At 53.2% G+C, this 17,825-nt stretch overlaps 1 protein-coding gene across 1 annotated transcript in view; it reads left to right on the forward strand.

Moving 5' to 3' along the window:
• ALPK3 (alpha kinase 3) overlaps positions 1-10,393 on the forward strand; it is a 57,847-nt gene extending 47,454 nt beyond the window's left edge. Inside the window, exons 13-14 of the mRNA XM_049614190.1 lie at positions 1,869-1,917; positions 2,759-10,393. Coding sequence (XP_049470147.1) covers positions 1,869-1,917; positions 2,759-3,104 — 395 coding nt within the window. The 3' untranslated portion in view covers positions 3,105-10,393. The remainder of the gene's footprint in view (positions 1-1,868; positions 1,918-2,758) is intronic.
• Positions 10,394-17,825: the final 7,432 nt, after the last annotated feature.

Consider the following 17,825-nt stretch of genomic DNA (forward strand, 5'->3'; position numbering starts at 1 on the left):
CCCCCCTCCTATCCTACTCCTTTCTCTCTTCCTTTCCTCCTCCTCCTCTTCCTCCTCTTCCTCCTCTACTTTGTTAGCTCTTTATTATGTGAACCAACTTAGTCTCTCTGGCTTCCTTTTATTTCTATCTCTCCCATTACTCAGACTTCCCCCTCCAACAAAGGCCAGCAAAGCACAAATCCTCCTCTTTTTCCTGATCAGTCCTTCCCAGGCCTACTTACTCGCTAACCAGAACCAGGCAGGGGGGAGGAAAAGAGATTTTCTCTACAGTGGGAGGAGAGGGATGCTGGGAATATCACACATGACCTCATCTAGTCCCCAGTGTGCATTAGTGAGAAAACCAAGGGCCGGAGACAGAAAACCGGCTCAAGTGTGCTTTTCGTTGGGATTGAACTGCACTGCAAATATTGTATATATAATTCTGTATATTGGGGGGGGGGGACTGGTAGCACATTAAGCTATTGTCATTCATTCTGTTTGTTGACTCCATCCATCCTTCCTTCCATCCATCCAACATCTACCCAACATCGGGAAGCTAAAAAGGCAAATGGGGAATCGTTACTGTCCTCAGGAAGCTGTGATAAGTATACCAGTTCCTAGTACGAGATGATCATGCAATGTAGTAGGAAGAGCTGGGGGTCGGAGAAATTAGGCTTTAGTCTACACCTCATGGCTTTTCTGCTGGTCTCTGTAAACCCAAGGGAAAGCCAAAGCACAGACAGAGTGGGCCCCTTAATCTCCCTGAGTTTCACCACCCTTTCCCCCCCAAGGGGTGACAGTATCCTCCTTGCCTCCCAGACTGGCTGCGAGGCCTGAGTGAGGCAGTGTCCATGGGCACCTTCTGCAAACTGAAATTCTGTGCCAACGTAAGGGATCATGGCTAGTGTGGGGCAGAGTGCAAGGTGATGGCCCTGAGAGAGAAATGACAGACAGATTAACGCCTCCTGTATGACCTCTGTGTTTCAGACACTAAATCAGAGCCCTGCACACCCCATGATGCTCTCAATACCCCGGCGAGGTGGGCAGCGTTGCCCCACTCTTACAGCTGAGGGTTGGAGGTAGTTCTCGCAGCTTGGAAGGGATGGGGCTGAAATCGGTCTGGGTGTGCCCGCCTCTCAGGCCCACGCATGTGTCCCTCTGTCACATGCGGCACTGAGCCCTGCTAGTGACAGGCGGGTTCCCGCAAGGGTGTGACCGGACAGTTGGAAAGTGGGGAGAGGTTCCTACTCTAACGTTGGACGCTGGGATGCTGGGTGGACTGGCCAGGGTGGGGACCGTTCCTCCGTGTCTGTTCTCCCAACACTGCCTTCCTCTAGTCCTGTGTGGATGCTTGCCTGCTGTCTGTGTGAGTACGTGGAAGCCAGTCTCATCCAGTGTTACTTTTCTGCTGGTCCAGCCTGACTGACTTTCATGTTCCGCCTCCTCGCTCTTGCCCAGATAGGCCAATCTGGTAAGAGGAAGGAGCAAAGGTTAGCTCAAAGCCAGAGGCCAGCCCAGTTTGTGGCCTAGTGTGATCCAACAGAGGCAGGATTGAACAGCTGGAAGAGTTTGGGATCTAGGAGTAAGAAAAACTGAACTTTTACTTTGACTCAGTGGCCACGGCCCAGGGTCAGTGCTCAGTTATCAAATGAATGAATGAATGTGACCTTGCTTCGGTCCCTTACCTCTGAGTCTATCTCCTCACCCGTGAGAATGGGATATTATTGCCACTAACAACATAGAGTTGCCCACACCACCTGTGATACAGGTCAGAGGTGATGGCGTGCCCCGAACCCTGGCAAGTTCCTGCCCAGTGATACCCATCTTGGAGAGGTGGGGGCCCTGGAACCGGCCCGGGCTGCTCAACTCCCAGCTCTCTCTCTTTCCAGGGGTTGATTGGAAGATGACTGATGTGCAGATTGCTACCAAACTACGAGGGTGAGTGGTTCTCGGGGACAGGAGGCCCTCTGAGAATCTTCTCGGGGTGTGAAATTGTCAAAGGTCTTCTGGTTCTCCATCCCTGAGGTACTGGGCCTGTGGCCGAATGGTCCTAGCTGCCCTGGCGGCCGTATAGTAGTGTCCCAGGGACTGCTGACCGTCCCCCACCCCCATGCCCCTGACCCCAGGTCTGGACCAGAAGCATTTTTTAAATTTATTTTTTTAACATTTATTTTATTTTTGAGAGAGAGAGAGAGAGAGAGAGAGAGAGACAGAGCATGAGTGGGGGAGGGGCAGAGAGAAGGGAGACAGAATCGGAAGCAGGCTCCAGGCTCTGAGTGGTCAGCACAGAGCCCGACATGGGGCTCGGACCCATGAACCATGAGCTCATGACCTGAGCTGAAGTCAGACGCTTTAACCGACTGAGCCCCCCCAGGCGCCCCTGGACCAGCAGTACTGACGCCCGCACACAGGCTCACCTGCTCACCTGCAGCCCCGGGCTCCTCTTTCTTCTCGCTTGAGAAAGCTCATCGGGGCGCAGATGAGCAGGGCCCTGGGAGGAAAGTGGTGATGTGGAGTCTGCTCTACTTAATACTGAAAAGGTAGGTCATCCGCACACCGATTAGCGTGGACGTGATGAGTTCCTGGGCCACGGCGTAAGGAGGCCTCAGTTTAAAATTGAGGTTTGGGATGCTGCCCCGTGAGGTAGTGCCCAGCTGGACTCCCAGCTCCCCTGAAAGGGTAGGGCGTGACACGCTGGCCCTGGCCACCCCAGAGTAGGCCCCCCGAGGGCTCTCATTCTGGGGGGAGCTCCCGCTCAGCTCTTCCTGTTTGGCTGCAGATACCAAGGCCTCAAGGAGAGCTGCTTCCCGGCCCTGCTGGACCAGTTTGCCTCTTCCCACCAGTGCAACACCTTCTGTGAGATGCTGGGGCTAAAACCCCTCAAGGGCCCCGAGGCCGCCCACCCTCAAGCCAAGGCCAAAGGCTCCAAGAGTCCATCTACTGGCAGGAAGGGCGCCCAGCTGAGTCCTCAGCCCCAGAGGAAAGGCCCCCCCAGTCCCCAGGGTACCCGGAAGAATGCTCCAAGCTCCAAGGCCGCCCCTCAGGCCTCAGAGGCACTCACCGCCCAGTTACTGGGACAGCCTCCCATCCAAGAGGGCGGCCTCAAGGCCCAGGGCATGCGGTAGCCCCCCACGGGAGGCTCGGGGCCTCCGCCCAGCAGCAGACCAACAAGGAAGCAGCTCGAACTGATGGAGACTTGCCCGATACGGAACTAACCAGGGAAGGTGCACCGGGGAGGCACCACTCGGGGGCCTCTCTGGGCAGCCTCTCCTCGATCCGCTCCTCAGCAGACGGCTTTTGTGCGTGGCACCCAGTGGCCTCTCCTGGCGCCAGCGTCACCCGGGGCTCCCAGACGGCAGCCCCAAGTGTCTGGCGGCCCAGGCCTTCTTGAAGTTTACACTGGCCACTGCCGGAGGCTCCCGAGTCCTCTGCATGAGCTCCGCACCCAGCCCCCCGCCCTGCCGGACCCTGCGGTGAATGTTGTACCCTGGGGGCACGCGGGCCAGCCTTTACCCTTCTCCTTTGCTTGGCCCCGATCTGTCCTCGGGGCTCCAGACTGCCCCAGCCGTGTCTGGCCTGGTGACTCTCTTTCCAGCTACGTGGCTTCACTCTTCCCAGCTTGTCCTATAACTAACCGGTCACTGAGCCCACGTGGGGCTCAGTGCCCTTCCAGAGCCTGTCGTGTTCCTGTGCCGTGGTCTTTGGTGACGTGTGTTCATGCCCTTCCTTCTCCCAGCACGCAGACACTCACTCCCCTGAATCCTCTGCTCCCGCACCCCGATCTCCATCCCCAGCTTTGAGCCCTATCACAGCCCGCCGTCCTGCCTCCGCTGCCTCCCTGCGCGTCCCCATGCCCAGGGGCTCCACCAGCCAGATTCCTCCCCAGCCTCTCCCAGACCCCTTGCCTGTGAGGCGAGAAGTGGCATGAGGGTTGCGTCATCGGCTGTGGCCAGAGGGAAGGTGTTGACTTGGAGGGACCTTGTGCTCCATACGGAAAGGAGACGCAGTCACAGTGAATTTCACATCCCCTCTAGACCGGGGCCGGAGGGCTAGGCTCTTCTCCAGGGGGTGGTGTGGGGGGAACGCCCTTGGGAGTTGCAGGAAGGGCGAAGCCCACCCGCGTGCTGGGGTGGAGGGGAGTCTCTGTGCCTGGGAACCAGGACGTGTGCCCCCAGCCATTAGCTCTCGATCCTGGGGCTCCAGCTCTGGGCTTCACATAGGGGCCCCCGAGGAACTGCTGTGCTTAGCCCAGCACCCTGGGTCCTTCCCGAGGGCCCCTCCTTGAGGCCTGGGGTGGGATGGGTCTGGTGCTAGTCTGCTCCCCTTGGAATGCAATAAAGGCAGCAACTGTGTACCCCACTTGCCCTTATCTGGTGTGGTTGTGGGTATACGGAGTCAGGGTCCCCTCTCCCCAGGCAGGTGCTCTGAGGGGATCCTGCAGCCCCTGGGCCCTCTGGAATGATGAACCCAGGGTTTGGCTCCTGGATTGACGTTCAGTCTCAGCCTTTTGTGGCCACGGCTAGACAGTCTGTGCTTCTTGCACGACGAGGCTGATGGCTGTGTCCCTGAACAGGGTCCTGGGGACTGAGGCCTTTGGAATTGTTCCTTCCTTTGGAAGAGGAACACAAAGGAAGGAACCCAGGAAGGAAGAACAGAGCTGGAGGCCTTGGGGAGATGCCCAGTGTGTCTGGCTCTCTCCACGGCAACGAGGCCAGCTCAGGACACAACCAGCATCCGCCTCTCAGCCGCCCGCTGACCGTTTCCTGCTTCCCCAGGTGCAGAGACTTCTTGTTCTCAAACAACCCCATGCCACCACCCAGGCCTTTTCTTGCCTGTCATTTGTGCCCCTCCGTTTTGACATTTCTGACCTCTCTACCTCATCTTGTGCTCAGGTGACTCTCCCCACCTTTTCCTCTTGTCCCAGTGTGCCCCCAACCCTCCCAGTCTGTATATCCAGACCGCCTTGGTGAACTGAGAGTTGGAATATTATTCATTCATCCATTCATTCAACAGACATACACTGAGCACCTGCTTTGTGCCAGACCCTGAGTTGACCGCTGTTGGAGGCAAAGATACATGAGGGAGTATCAAAGGAGCCTCTTTGCATTAGGTTTCTTGGATTTTGCACCACAGAAATGGACTCTGACCAACTTAAGCAAGGAGAAGGGGTTTGTGGGAAAGGTGTTGGGGCAGCTCCAAGAACCAAAGGAATAGCTGATGATTGGCTTTGAGGAGTAGCTTCAGAGCTACTCTACTCACCAACCACCCATTGGTTCCAATGGGATTCCCTTCACGCAAGATTCAGATTCCTGTCCTAGAGCTCAGGGCATCATGGAGCAGGGCAGCGGCAGTTTCCCAAAGCATAGGGATACTTACCAGAAGGATGGTGGAGAATGGAACGGTAGGAAAGGCTTGGTGGCAGCAACAAAGACACACACACACACACACACGCACACACACACACACACAGACTGTTCTTCCCCACCCGATGTATCACGACTCTCTCACATACAACCAAGAACAACTTCCTCTCTGCTTGGGGAGACCATTCAAGGTCACATCCAATGACTAAGTCCAAGGGGTAGTGACCAGGGCTACCATTGTCCCAAGTCCAGCATCACTAGTGACACTCTTCTCTCTTTTATATAATTCCATTTTGAAATTCTGCGACCTGTGGATTAAGTGGTGAAAGTAACTGTATTCAACCCAAGTCCTTGGACCCAGCAAGAAAGGAAGCATGGGCAAAGGCTGCAGTCCATTTCCAGAATAGGTCATGAGAACTAGTGTTCATGACGAGGGATGCTTTGCCCGTCGGCGTGACCCAAAACTTCAGAAGTCCAGCTCCTCGGTGGTCCTGCCTGCGTGGTGGGCGTTTATTTACCATAGGACCTGGCAGTAGGGGGGGCACCCTAGGACTCACCCCACATCCACCTGTGCCCCCGCCTCCTTTTATGTAGCGACAATATTTTCCCTCGATAATGTTAACCATCTTATGACTCCCACAACCTCTTGTTATGTGTTCTCAGAGGTTTAAGGAGCCTGAAATGATCAGGTGCCTTAGCTTCTAATTCAGCTTATTATGACATTTTGAGGATGTGTCTCCTTGGAGACTAAAGCCTCATCCCAAAGCTCAGGTATGTGAAGAGTAATGAGATGTGGTGACAGCACATCTCCACCCTGCTTCCCAGCCTGTGAGAGCGACCTAATACCATGACTCGGTTGCCAGTTCAGAGCCTATGCGACATCCTGCGGGTCTGGCCCAACCTTTCAAGGTATCGTTTCTCAACCCGGGCCATCACTGAGTTTTCGGCAAACTATCTCACCATATCATGAAGCTGACTGCTTCTGGACTGTGGGGACCCCGACAAGATGAGGGAATGCCACAGGCATCAACCCATTACTTTACTTTTGCTGTAAAGTGCATCCTTGGGTTGAAGGCACTGTGTGGGGATACCACAGTGACGTTTACAGCATTCGAGAATTCCATGGGTGATGACGGTAGGAGAGGCATGTTGGAGAAGGAAAGTCAATGCAAAGCCGGATATGAAGGACCCATAGTGGTCAAGACAAACCCTGCCCCCTTGAGGTGATAGGTATAGACCGGGGGGAGGGGGGACCTGAGGAGCAGGGCAGGAGGGGGCATCGTGGGAGGATGAGTGAGGCACTCACACACGCGGCCATACTTGTGCCTTCAGAGCATCCCCTTAATGATGGAGTGCTTCTGGACATGGCTCACTATGGCTGGGTGCTTCGGATAACCCGGTTCGTGAGGCCACTTGCTATGTTGTAGCTGAGCATTTAGGCTGCCCCAGAGCCCGGTGGCAAGCCGGAGGACGCTGTCTCAAAAGGATAAGAGTTACTTATTGGCCAGAGCAACACTTGGTTCTGAACCCTGGGTTCCCCTGCCATGCTTGTTAGGACTTGCCAGAAGCATCATTATGCTGTGCTGGGCCACAGGCCCCACATGGTTCCCCAATACACCACAGATGGACAGATACCTCAGGCACGACATTTGTCCCGTCACGTGGCCTGGTAGGAGAACCATTCGTACTAAAGGCTCTCCCCGCCGGAGAACCTGCTCGGGGCCCACCCCAAAGCCGGTGGCCTTCTGGGTCAGTGAGCACGTGGGTTGGAACAAGATGCCCTAACATGGCATTTTTGCCTGGAATTGGGTCTTCGTGGTAAGGGATTCGAAATGCACTCACTTGTTCTACACTATGGGGGAAAATATTCTGACCTAATCAGACCCCTTCACCCCCAGGAACTTTATCAAGACCTTTTTTTTTTTTTTCACGTGATTTGTCTCCCACCTCTGACTCACATATGTCTTCTCAAGGCACGTAGGGACACTGCTGACCTCCAGGCTCTATCAGCGTGATGCCATCAGTGTGAGGGAATGTGGTGGCGGTGAGGGCAGCGTCCCTGTGAGCCAGCTGAGCCACAGAGCCGGACGGCTGAGATGTTCTGTACCTTTAAGCCAGGACAGCAGAGCAATATACCCCAGGCCAAGTGAAGATGAATCGTTTCTGACGTTCTTTGTTCATCAAAGTAGAAGAAAACCATGAATTCACTAGATCAAAGGATTCATACCAAGTGCTGGATGAACTTGCTTTAGCAGGAAGACCGTCTCTGGAACAGCACCTGCCATTGGAGACATCACTTTTTAAAACTTGAGGCAATCCGGAGACCTCTCGGTGTTTTGCACTGGCCCAGCTGACCTGTGGTAGGCATTGCTATGACTTCCCCCTCAAGGTTTTGATAGCTACACTAATTTCTACATTGCCCCTAGGAATGCGGTCCTGCTTTCGATTTACCGTTTTGGTCGAGAGGGGGATTCCAATGGCTTGTGCTTGTCCTGTCCTATTCTGTTGCTCTCACCCCACACATCAGAGCGCCAGTGTGGGAGCGATGCCTATTTCAAAAACATATCCATTTCAGCTCTTCACTCAAAATAATCCTTGGTTGCCTTTGAGGTTCCAGTGTGTTTACTCTGGTGCAAATTTGGTTTAGTAATCATCCCCTTTGGTTGACAGGTCGCATACTTTTCTGTTGTCCCCAGAAAATGGCCATGGCTTGGAGCCAGTGTCTTACAGAACCCCTCTCCCCACGTTTGGATATTTTCCCTTTCCTTGTCTAGTTCCCAGATAAATGGACACAGATCCCTTTGGGGGAAGGCCAAGGAAGGCTCGCAATATATATCTAAGTGTCAAAGTAAGGTTTCCCTTCCAAGATGTTTGGCTTGCTCTCCATTGAAGGTCTGGAAATTAGTAGGAGGTTTTGACGTGACCTTGGCAGCTTGAGACAGACCTGTCTGCCCAACCAGAAGTCTTTGGTTACGGTAACAACTAGGTGATATCTTAGGGACTGTCTGGTCTTTTTCATTCCTGGGACCCGGTGATCGATTAGCCACAGCCAGGGGTCTGGCTTCCATGCCCATGACCATTTTGATGACTCATCTACTTTGTTCCTTGTATCTATCTCTGCTGCTGAGATCAGGAAGCTCGTTTTCACAGCATCTCTTCCAACCAGCCTTCCAGACTAGAGAGGAAAGCCAGGAGCGCCCCGCACATGTATTTCTCATGGCAAGGAGCGAGACCATCTTCTGGGGCCTGTCAGGGGACAGTGGGAGGGTGGATGGGCTGGATGCATGCAAGGGACCCAATAAAGCATTCTTGTTTCCTGACATCTGTGATTTCCTGCTTTCTCGGATATTTGGTCTTTTAAAAAATATAATTCAGCATGGCTCAACATTTGGTCCAGACTTGGATTATTCATCCCCCACCTCCACCACCCCCCAAGGATAAAAACCGTATCAAGCTGTGTGGGCTCCTACACACAATGTAGAATCTCCGGTGAGCAAACATATCAATAAATGTCACCTGAACCACAATTATATTCCACCTCTCTTGGTCCAAAAGCCTTTTAAAAGTCCCCATAGATTTTCCCTATGGTTTTTGACAAGGCGTATTAGCCAGTTCATACAGTTTCTTCTGGGGGTATCTCTTCTTTTTCCCCACCGAACTCTGCTGCGCGTCCCCGGAGCTATGTTGAGCGTGCATTCTGGTTATTGGCAGATCGACAGTGTAATGTGAGGCAGGGTTTGGGTCTCAGTGACTTGAGATAAAACTCAGGGAGGCTGTCTCATTTATGGGAAAAGGAGATTTGCACACTGAAAACCCATCTCACTAACTTTTTTAAAGTTTATTAATTTTTGAGAGAGAGCGTGCACGAGCAGGGAGAGGGGCAGACAGAGGGAGAGAGAGAGAGAATCCCAAGCAGGCTCCCGCTGTCAGCACAAAGTCCCCCGCGGGGCTCAAATGCATGAACTATGAGATCATGCCCTGAGCTGAAACCAAGAGCCTGACACTTTAACCAACTGAGCCACCCAGGTGCCCCTCGCTAATTTTTAATGAGAAATTTAACCATCCAGGAGACGGGACACTTGTGGTAAGCTGAAAAGCGAATTCTTCCCTTCTTCTGAAAGGAAAAGTCGCTCAAGGGAAACCAGATTCCCAGAAGTTGTTTGACAGGCTTAGAACAAACAAGTAAGACAAAGTTCAGTTCAAATCCAGCTTTCCTAGCCATAGGGGTTGGAGCTTCTTGCTTAAATTCTCTGAACTGAGCTCCTCATTGTTGTTTGAGTCCTTTTACTAATGCTTAGAGACTGCCAATTGTATGCGATAATTCTATGTTCTGGGTACATCAAAGTGAACAAAACAGACCTAGACTCCTCCCCGAGAGAGCTTACGGTCTAGTGGGGGAGGCAAAACTCCAACAAACCCACCAATAAATGTGTAATGGCGAATATATGTGTGGAGAACTACCAAGCAGAAGAATGGAAGAGAATGCCAGCAGGATGTGGGACCCAAGTGAGACTGGGGCTCTCCGGAGCCACTCTGAGTGGCTTGGTAGTTCCTCATCGGCTCGTATCAGAGGCGTGGAGTGAAAGCTCATGTGGCTAGTGCCTGCCTGGTAAAGAGGACTGTGGTATTGCGATATGAGGCTCCGAGAGGGGCAGGGCTAAGCCAGGGAGGGACATTTGCACTGGACGCTGAGAGCAGTGGTACATCGGTTAGGATCCGCTGTTATGGACACAACAGAGAAGGCCTCGTGTGACAGCGGTCCTAAGCAAGACAACTTCTTCCTCGGGAAGAAGGCCGTGGGCATTAGGAGATCTGGACACGGTCCACCTGGGGCTGGCATGGAAGCTGTAGGATGATGTCAAAGCCAAGGCTCCTCCAGCTCTCTGCCCTGCTAACTCAAGCAGTAGTAATTGACCCCAAGTGCAACGGCATGAATGGAAGAATCAAAATGGTAATGCAGCCGTCAAGCATCGGAGAGCCGAATCTGGGTTTTCTATAGCAGAATCAACAGAGACTGTCTGAAGTTGAAAATAAAAAATAGCATCTATATACTTTTATCTGTCAATCATCTATCCTTCTACCCATTCATTTATCTATCATTCACCTATCTTACTCGTAGACGTTGCTACCAGAAGTGAATAGACAAGGACGGTCTGTCTGCAGTTGTCTGGGGTGGGGGTGGGGTGGCACTGGTCTCCCTGAGACTGTCCGGTGGTGACCTTCCTTTAAATTAACTCTGTTGGTCATTAATGTGGCTCTTACCTGACACAAAAATGCCTGCAGAGGGACCCCAACTCCTTCTCCCTCAGGAACCGCCTATCAGGAATTGGATCATATCCCATCCAGCCGGGCAACTTTGATTTCCACTGTTGGATTACGATGCTAAAATGACATTGGTGGAAATCAGCCCCCGGGAGTATCTGTGTGCAGGAGACGTGGTTGCCTAGCTGGAGTTGCTCAGGGTAGGAGGTGCTCCCCCCTGCCCCCAATGACACCAGAGGCACTGTCCTCTGACCTCGGAACTGACATGGGTCACAAATGGCTCCTTCCTTGAGGAATAGTAGCCATACCACACACTCAGCCTCAGGAGACGCCACCCATGCAGACGAAGGACACTCCTGGCCTTTGCCACGCATGCCCAGATGTTAGAGTCACAACAGGAGATGAGTGTCTGTGTTCCTGGCCCGAGGCAGCGGTCTAGTCAACTCCTCTGGCCACCGGCTGTTTAATGACTTGAACAGAACATCGGGGTCCAGTATGGGATGGATCCCTGAGGATTCAACTGGCTATCCTTTCTGACCAGGTTAAACACCCTGGTTTCACACTAAACCTCTTTGGTCCCACCAACCCCACCCCGCTGCCATGAGAACTCTCATTGTGACAAGGCTGTGGACAAACCCAGGGTCCTGAGACCCCTCCTGAGGCAGGCAGAGTACCTATGGAAAGGAGACTCCGTTTTGGCATGGGCCCGTGCCTGGGGCATTCCACAGCGGCCAGCACCCTGCTTTCAGCAGCCTGGGCGTGAGGGGTGCCACAGAGCCAATCGTGTCTCACCTGCAGTGGATGCTTCTGGGGCCCTGCCCAGGCCCCCTTTTCTGTGGGGACCCATCTCCCAGGGGCTGTGGGTTAGTTAGCTCACCACTACCCCGTGTCCGAAGAAGTGCTCTGAGTCGAAAGGAAGTCGCCTCAGCTGGGAGGCAAAATCCCTCCTAATCCCTTCCCGGTCCTTGGTCCCTGACTGACTGGCCTGGCCAGGCCTGGCCTCAAGGTGTGACTAACCTATGGGCAAGTTTGTGTTCCAGAGTTTTGCTGTGGGATCAAACTAAAGCCAGACTCTAGTCAAGACCACGCTCTTTGCTTTTTCACCCCTGCCTGATTCTGTATCCCTTCCTCCCTCCCCTCTGCCAAGACCACCCTTCCCCCTCACAACTCCCTCGGACGAGAATCCCCATCTCAAACTAAGGAATGTACCGAAGACATTCAGGTGTCCCGCTGCATAGACTCTGATCCATCCCGTCGGCCAAGCAGTCGGTGAAGTGGAGACACCGGGCGGGCACCTCGAGGGCCGGCTCAGAGCTCCCAAATGCGAACACGTAGCACAGTGGCCCCCGGTTCTACCTCGGGCTATTCAGCTTCTCGATGGTTGTTCCATTTATGGTGCTGGCTCCCTCCTCACACACCCCATGGAGGACAGGGAGGGGGCAACGGTGACCAGTATCTCGCTGGGTTATTGTAAGGGTTAACGCAGACAGTGCAGGTAGCACTCTTAGCACAGGCTGGCACATGCCATGCTCCCGGACGTGAAGCCCTCAGCCGGTGCCATTGTCGTCACCATCTCTCGGAATTATAGGATCTGTCCCTGGGTCCGCTCGCTCGCTGCTCTTCTCCTCCGAGGTGGGAGACCCTGGTGTTTCTCCCTTCCCTCGAGGTGGGGTGGCTGACAAAAGTCCCCACCCTTACGACCATCTTTCCAACTCTCCTGCGGGAGACAGTCAAGCACCGCCTCCCGGCCCACAAGCTGGCCGATGTTTAGCCCCTGGGGTGGGTCAGGCTCTCCACAAAACCGCACGGTCACCGAGTGAAGCGAATTGGACGCAGCCTTTGGAATAATGAAACTTGCTCCTGCGGGCACAGTGAGATGGAAAGGAAATGTTTCCGAGTGAGTCGTGGCGTATAAAACCGGCAGGTCCACCGGGGAAGAACGGTCGGTGGCAGTCAGGGGAGAGTCAGAGACGAGGCTACGCCTTTCATTCTCAGGCACGGCGCTATCGGTGGATTTCCATCCGGGTGGAGGGAGGCAAGATATGCCTGGAAAGTTTCAATGCCTAGACGTGACACTCAGCGGCGTTCGTTTATGTTCTTCCTAACAACTGCGTATCATTTGTGATGCCCCCCTTGACCGTACCTTTCCTACAGACGCGACTGGTCTGTGGGAGACTCGCTGTGTTGGCTGCTCCCACGAGGCATAATGTCTTCTTCATGGAAACTTCTGTAGAAATATCAGGCTCTGCTCTAAGGCTCCGTGTGTGCCACACCAGGCCGCTTCTCTGACAGAGGGAGAGGTTAGAACAACGAAGGACTTCTTTTTGCCTACGTCATTAACCAGCTTCTCAACTGTGATTGGCGTCGGCCCTGGGCCCGCAAGGGAACGGAGACCCCAATTAATAGGTCCCCACAGCCCCTGCCAACGGCTGGTGGAAGACGGGACACCTCAGAGGAAGGATATCGCCTTTGGTATCAAACCCGCCAAAGCCAGGGGCATCATCCTTGAACCCAACAGGATGACGCGAATTGACACCTAGCTTGGTGTGTAGAACACCTTAACGCGGGTCAAACTGAAAAGGAAACGTTTCAACGTCTCATTATATAAGAAGCTGATATGAGATGGAAAGGCAAGAGAGGTGGAAGGTAAAATGAGGGGAACAGACTTCGCAAAGCAGCAACCGGTGAAATATTCGGAGAGAGTGATGGCTCAAGCATTTAGGGAAAGCTCCCCCTGCCTGTGGCCCTGGCCCCGCCTGGGTGTGGGACCAGGTGTCCATACTTGACCAGCCCTTTACTGTTGCTGAGGTAGATGAGCCCCAGGGCCAACCTTTCACTTTTCACTGGGTCGTGGCCATACGTGTCCGTCTGTTCCCGATGAATGGCAAAGAGCGAGGGGTGGACTCTATCGGGGCACGTGGAGAGTCACGCCAAGCCGGCCTGGGTGGTGGGACGCGGGGTTTTGGTCTTTCCGGCGTTGGATTCCTTCCTTCCCTGGGAAGCGCCTGGACTTGCTACACAGGTTTTAGGAAGAACACCGTGATCCAAGTCTTGGGAGAGTCCATTCCCCCTATTTAGAAAATGTTACACTAGAGGATGGAAAAGCCCAGAGTCTTTCTTCAGCCTTTGTATTTTGCTCTACGTCATCAGAATTTATCTACGCTTTCTCGTTTCGAATATTTCTACCATGACCGTAGGAGGCGCCTCTTTTTTTAATGCCCCGAGTAAGAAAGCAGACTTCACATCAGATCGTCAGATGCCCCTTCTGCCGACCGACCGGCGTTTAAGAAACAGAAGCAGGTTTAGGAGAGAAGAACGAGGCTCCTGTTTGTGGAATCTGACAGCGAGAGCCTCGCTTTCCGTCTCCTGCTCGGACACGGGAATCCACGCCACGGAAGAGCCTCGTCGGCGAAGAGCTGAGAATGTGTGTGGGCAAAATTGTGGGAGGAAAATAGATGGTTGAACACCCTTTCTGATAATACCTGCCGCTGGCAGCGCCCAGTGGTTCGCTCACCACCTGTACAAGCGTCTTCTTTCTTCCATCAGAGCCCAGCAGGGAGAAGGGATTCTCTTCCCTCTGGCCAAGAACTCCCCTGAGACCGGAAGTGGCCCCAGAGACCTGAAGCCAGAAACAGGTGCGTGGTTCCCCTGAGGAACGGGACGGGGGTAGGTAGGAGGGGAGGGGTAGCCTCCGAGTATAAATCCTTCTAAGTGCTATTTTGTTTTGAAGGGAAGGGAAATGATAGATATAGATATAGATGATATAGATATAGATATAGATATGGATATGGATATGGATATGGATATAGATATGGATATAGATATAGTTAGAGACATAGACATAGATATAGATACAGTTATAGATATAGATATAGTTGTAGATATAGATATATTTATAGACATAGATATATAGTTATAGATATAGATATAGATATAGATATAGTTATAGATGCAGACAGTTATATAGATATAGACATAGACATATAGACATAAGATATAGATTGATATGGTCCTTGCCTCTGCCCTGGGCCCAGCACACCCCTCCCAAACCCCCTGCTCAGTCTTGGGCCTCCCCCTGCTCCCCGCGTGGGTGGGACAGGCCTCAGAGACCATCTCCTCAGGAAACGGGCCACAGAGTCTCGGGTGACAACTGAGCTCACACAGCCAGGATCCCCGAGGTCCCCCAGCTCCGGGCCTTTCCCTGGAGGGCTCGTCCTCACCCACCCAGCCTCCCAACCACCAGCCTGTGGCTCTCAACCAAACTCCACCTAAAAAAGCATTTGGTTCCTGGGGTCCAGGAGCACTTGAGGGGATTCGGGGTCACTCCGAGGGGAGGAGCAGGGGAGGAACACAGGCTTTCCGGCCTGGAGGAGGAGAGCAGTATGAAGACATCCCTGAGTCGGAACTCGTGACAGCGGTAACGCCTGCCAGCCCGATGGTGCCCGGCTCTCTGTCGAACGCCTTACCTGCGTTAGCTCCTTTAATCCCCATAAATATTTATTTACGAGGTAGGCACTGTTACCCCCACCCCCACCTGGTTAACTTGAAGGAAACAAGTCAACTTTCAGAGTCAGAACTAAATTCAGACCTTTAGGCGCTAGCTCAGGGTTCAAACAGTGACACACAGCCTATTAAATCCGTGGTTTAGATCAGGGCCCACAAGACCGTCAAGGGTTTAAGGTGAACACAGCGAATGTTTTGAAACACGCCTGGCTGCCACTGGATGTGTCATGCCCCCTGGCCTCCCTCTGGGCTCCAGGAGAAACTGAGGGAGGAGGGGAGATGGGAGGAGGGAAGAGGAAGGGGCAGGCAGCGGGGAGGGGGAGGGGGGAGAGGGAGGGGAGGTGGAGGAGGCCTCACTGGGGCCCCACGGGTCCTCTGCCAGGGCGGCTCCAAGCCCATCCCTGTAGGGGCCGCACGCGGAGGCGGGGGTCCTTTCAGGATAAAACAGGTGACACCGTGGACATTGAGTTTACAGTCAAGGCAGCACAGGGGTCCCCGACGGCGTGAGTGAGGCAGGGTGTGGATCTCTGCCTCAAATTGCAAAAGCAAAGCTGGTGTAGGGTGAGCCCCTTCGTAAAAGGAATCACATAAAGGCAAGGTCTTGGGGCACCTGGGTGGCTCGGTTGGTTGAGCATCCAACTTCGGCTCAGGTCACGATCTCGCGGTCTGTGGGTTCGAGGCCCGTGTCGGGTTCTGTGCCGACAGCTCAGAGCCTGGAGCCTGCTTTGGATTCTGGGTCTCCCTCTCTCTCTGCAACCCCCCCGCCCTCGCAACTCAAAAATGAATAAACATTTAAAAAAAGCCAAAGTCTGGAGAACAATTCCACAAAGTCAGTGGTGGTTGTCTCCGGGGGGCTCAGCTTAGAGGGGTTTTTAACTCGCTGTGTTCTATTTGTATAATGTTTAAATGTTTCATGAAGCATGTGTAATGCTTTGGTATTCTGACAGACAAAAAAAAAATGTTTTGAAAGAGAAGGGAAACCCCACACCCTCTATCCATCATCCTCTCCAAACTTCCAGAACAACCAGTGTGTGTAGGTAACCCCACAGCCTGTGTTACCAGGAAATGTTTATGCATCATACGGGGTCCTGTCCTGAGGGCACATTATTAATTATTAAAGAGATGTTGTCCACCCTGTCAGAGTAGTTTAATGTTTAGTTGGAGGACTGAAACGCGAAAGTGTTTGTCCCTTGACTCTGCACACCGATGCTCAGGTGTGGGTTCAAAAAAAGAAGAGAATGACTGGAATTTAAATAAAAACTTGACAAAGAAAAAAATAAAAGGTAAATTACTTATCTGTTAAAAGAAAGAAGAAGAAGCAACAAAGGGACAAACTGTGGTTTTGCTCTGTTGTCCTGACTACTGAGGCTCAGGCGTGAAACACCTTGGCCACGTGTGACAGCTGTACTGGTTTCCTTAACCTTCGAATTCGGGAAGAGACGTTGCTGTAATAACTCCTGATTCCGTGAGGGAAGAAGACCGGCAAGATGCAAATCGAAAGCTAATGTGTAGGATCCTAGAGACTGGGTAACCTTGATGGCAGGTGGAAAGGGAGGGCACAGGAGGGGACGGGGAGGGGGTGAGAATACTAAAGGCAGGCTTCCTGGAAGGGGTGGGCTCATCTAGGAGCAGGGGAGAGTGGAGAGAAGGGCATCTTGGACAAGGAAGGCCGATTAAGTTAGAAGGCAGGAGCCTTCTTCCCTGAGAGGGGCTGGGGTCCCTGTCCTGGCCGTGGCCCCCTGGCAAGGGTGCCGGACACAGCTGGGTGGGAGGCCCAACCTATCCCAACTTGGACTCTGCCCAGGAATTTGCACTGAAAGGAGAAGACTGGCCAAAGTGCAAGCGGGTCGAATTCATTTTGTCCCTGTGGAAATACGGGCTTCTGCCCACCCTCGAGAGCGACTTGTTGACCACAAATATGTGAGTAGGAAGGGGGTCTCCGCCTCTCTCTGTGCAGCCATGTGTCTGTGGATGTGTGTGCACAGGTAGTGGGCGTTCCCGGCGTCCTGTGTGTGTGTTTCCACCTGTCTCCTCGCTCGTGTGTGCACACGTGTGTATGTGCCTCTGAACGCATGAGCTTAATCAGGCCGGGGTTTGGAATGCACCCCCCTAGGGCGCTCCACGGGGAAAGAAACAGGAAACAGGAGTGGGGAGGGATGGGGTTCTTATTCAGAGGACTTAGGCCTATGGACTTCAGCAAAAGAAAAAAAAAAAAAGGACTATATTGGCTCTTAGAATTGAAAACTCCAGTGGCAGGACTGGTTTTAGGTCCAGGTGGATCCAGGGACTAGAAGAGTCTTCAGGAGATTAGTTTCCCATCTTTTGGAGGTGGGAAAGTATAATGCCATGAAAATATCACTCAATGGCACTGGCTTTCAATTGCTGTAAGAGTGACAAAAGCTAGGGTCCCTTTTCAGGAAAACTCCGGTACCAGGTATCTACATGTGTGGTACGTAATTCCTTCCTTGCCTTCCCTGCGAGGCGGACAGTATTTGCCCTGTGCCTGCCTGGGCCTCCCAGATTTACCAGGCCGTGCACTGGTGAGTGCAGGAAGGGGCGCCTTGCTCTGAGGCAGCCAAGTTCAAGGAGGGTTGAGCTCTGGGATGAGAAAAGCTGTGCCAGGCTCCCCCCTTCCGGCCCTCTCCCATCCTCCCCCCTTCTCCAGGTGCCTCTCCTGGGTCCTGTGCCGCCTTCTGCTTTCAGCTGTGGGACCTGATT

Source organism: Panthera uncia (genome assembly GCF_023721935.1).
Source record: "Panthera uncia isolate 11264 chromosome B3 unlocalized genomic scaffold, Puncia_PCG_1.0 HiC_scaffold_2, whole genome shotgun sequence".
NCBI classification, from domain to species: Eukaryota; Metazoa; Chordata; class Mammalia; order Carnivora; family Felidae; genus Panthera; species Panthera uncia.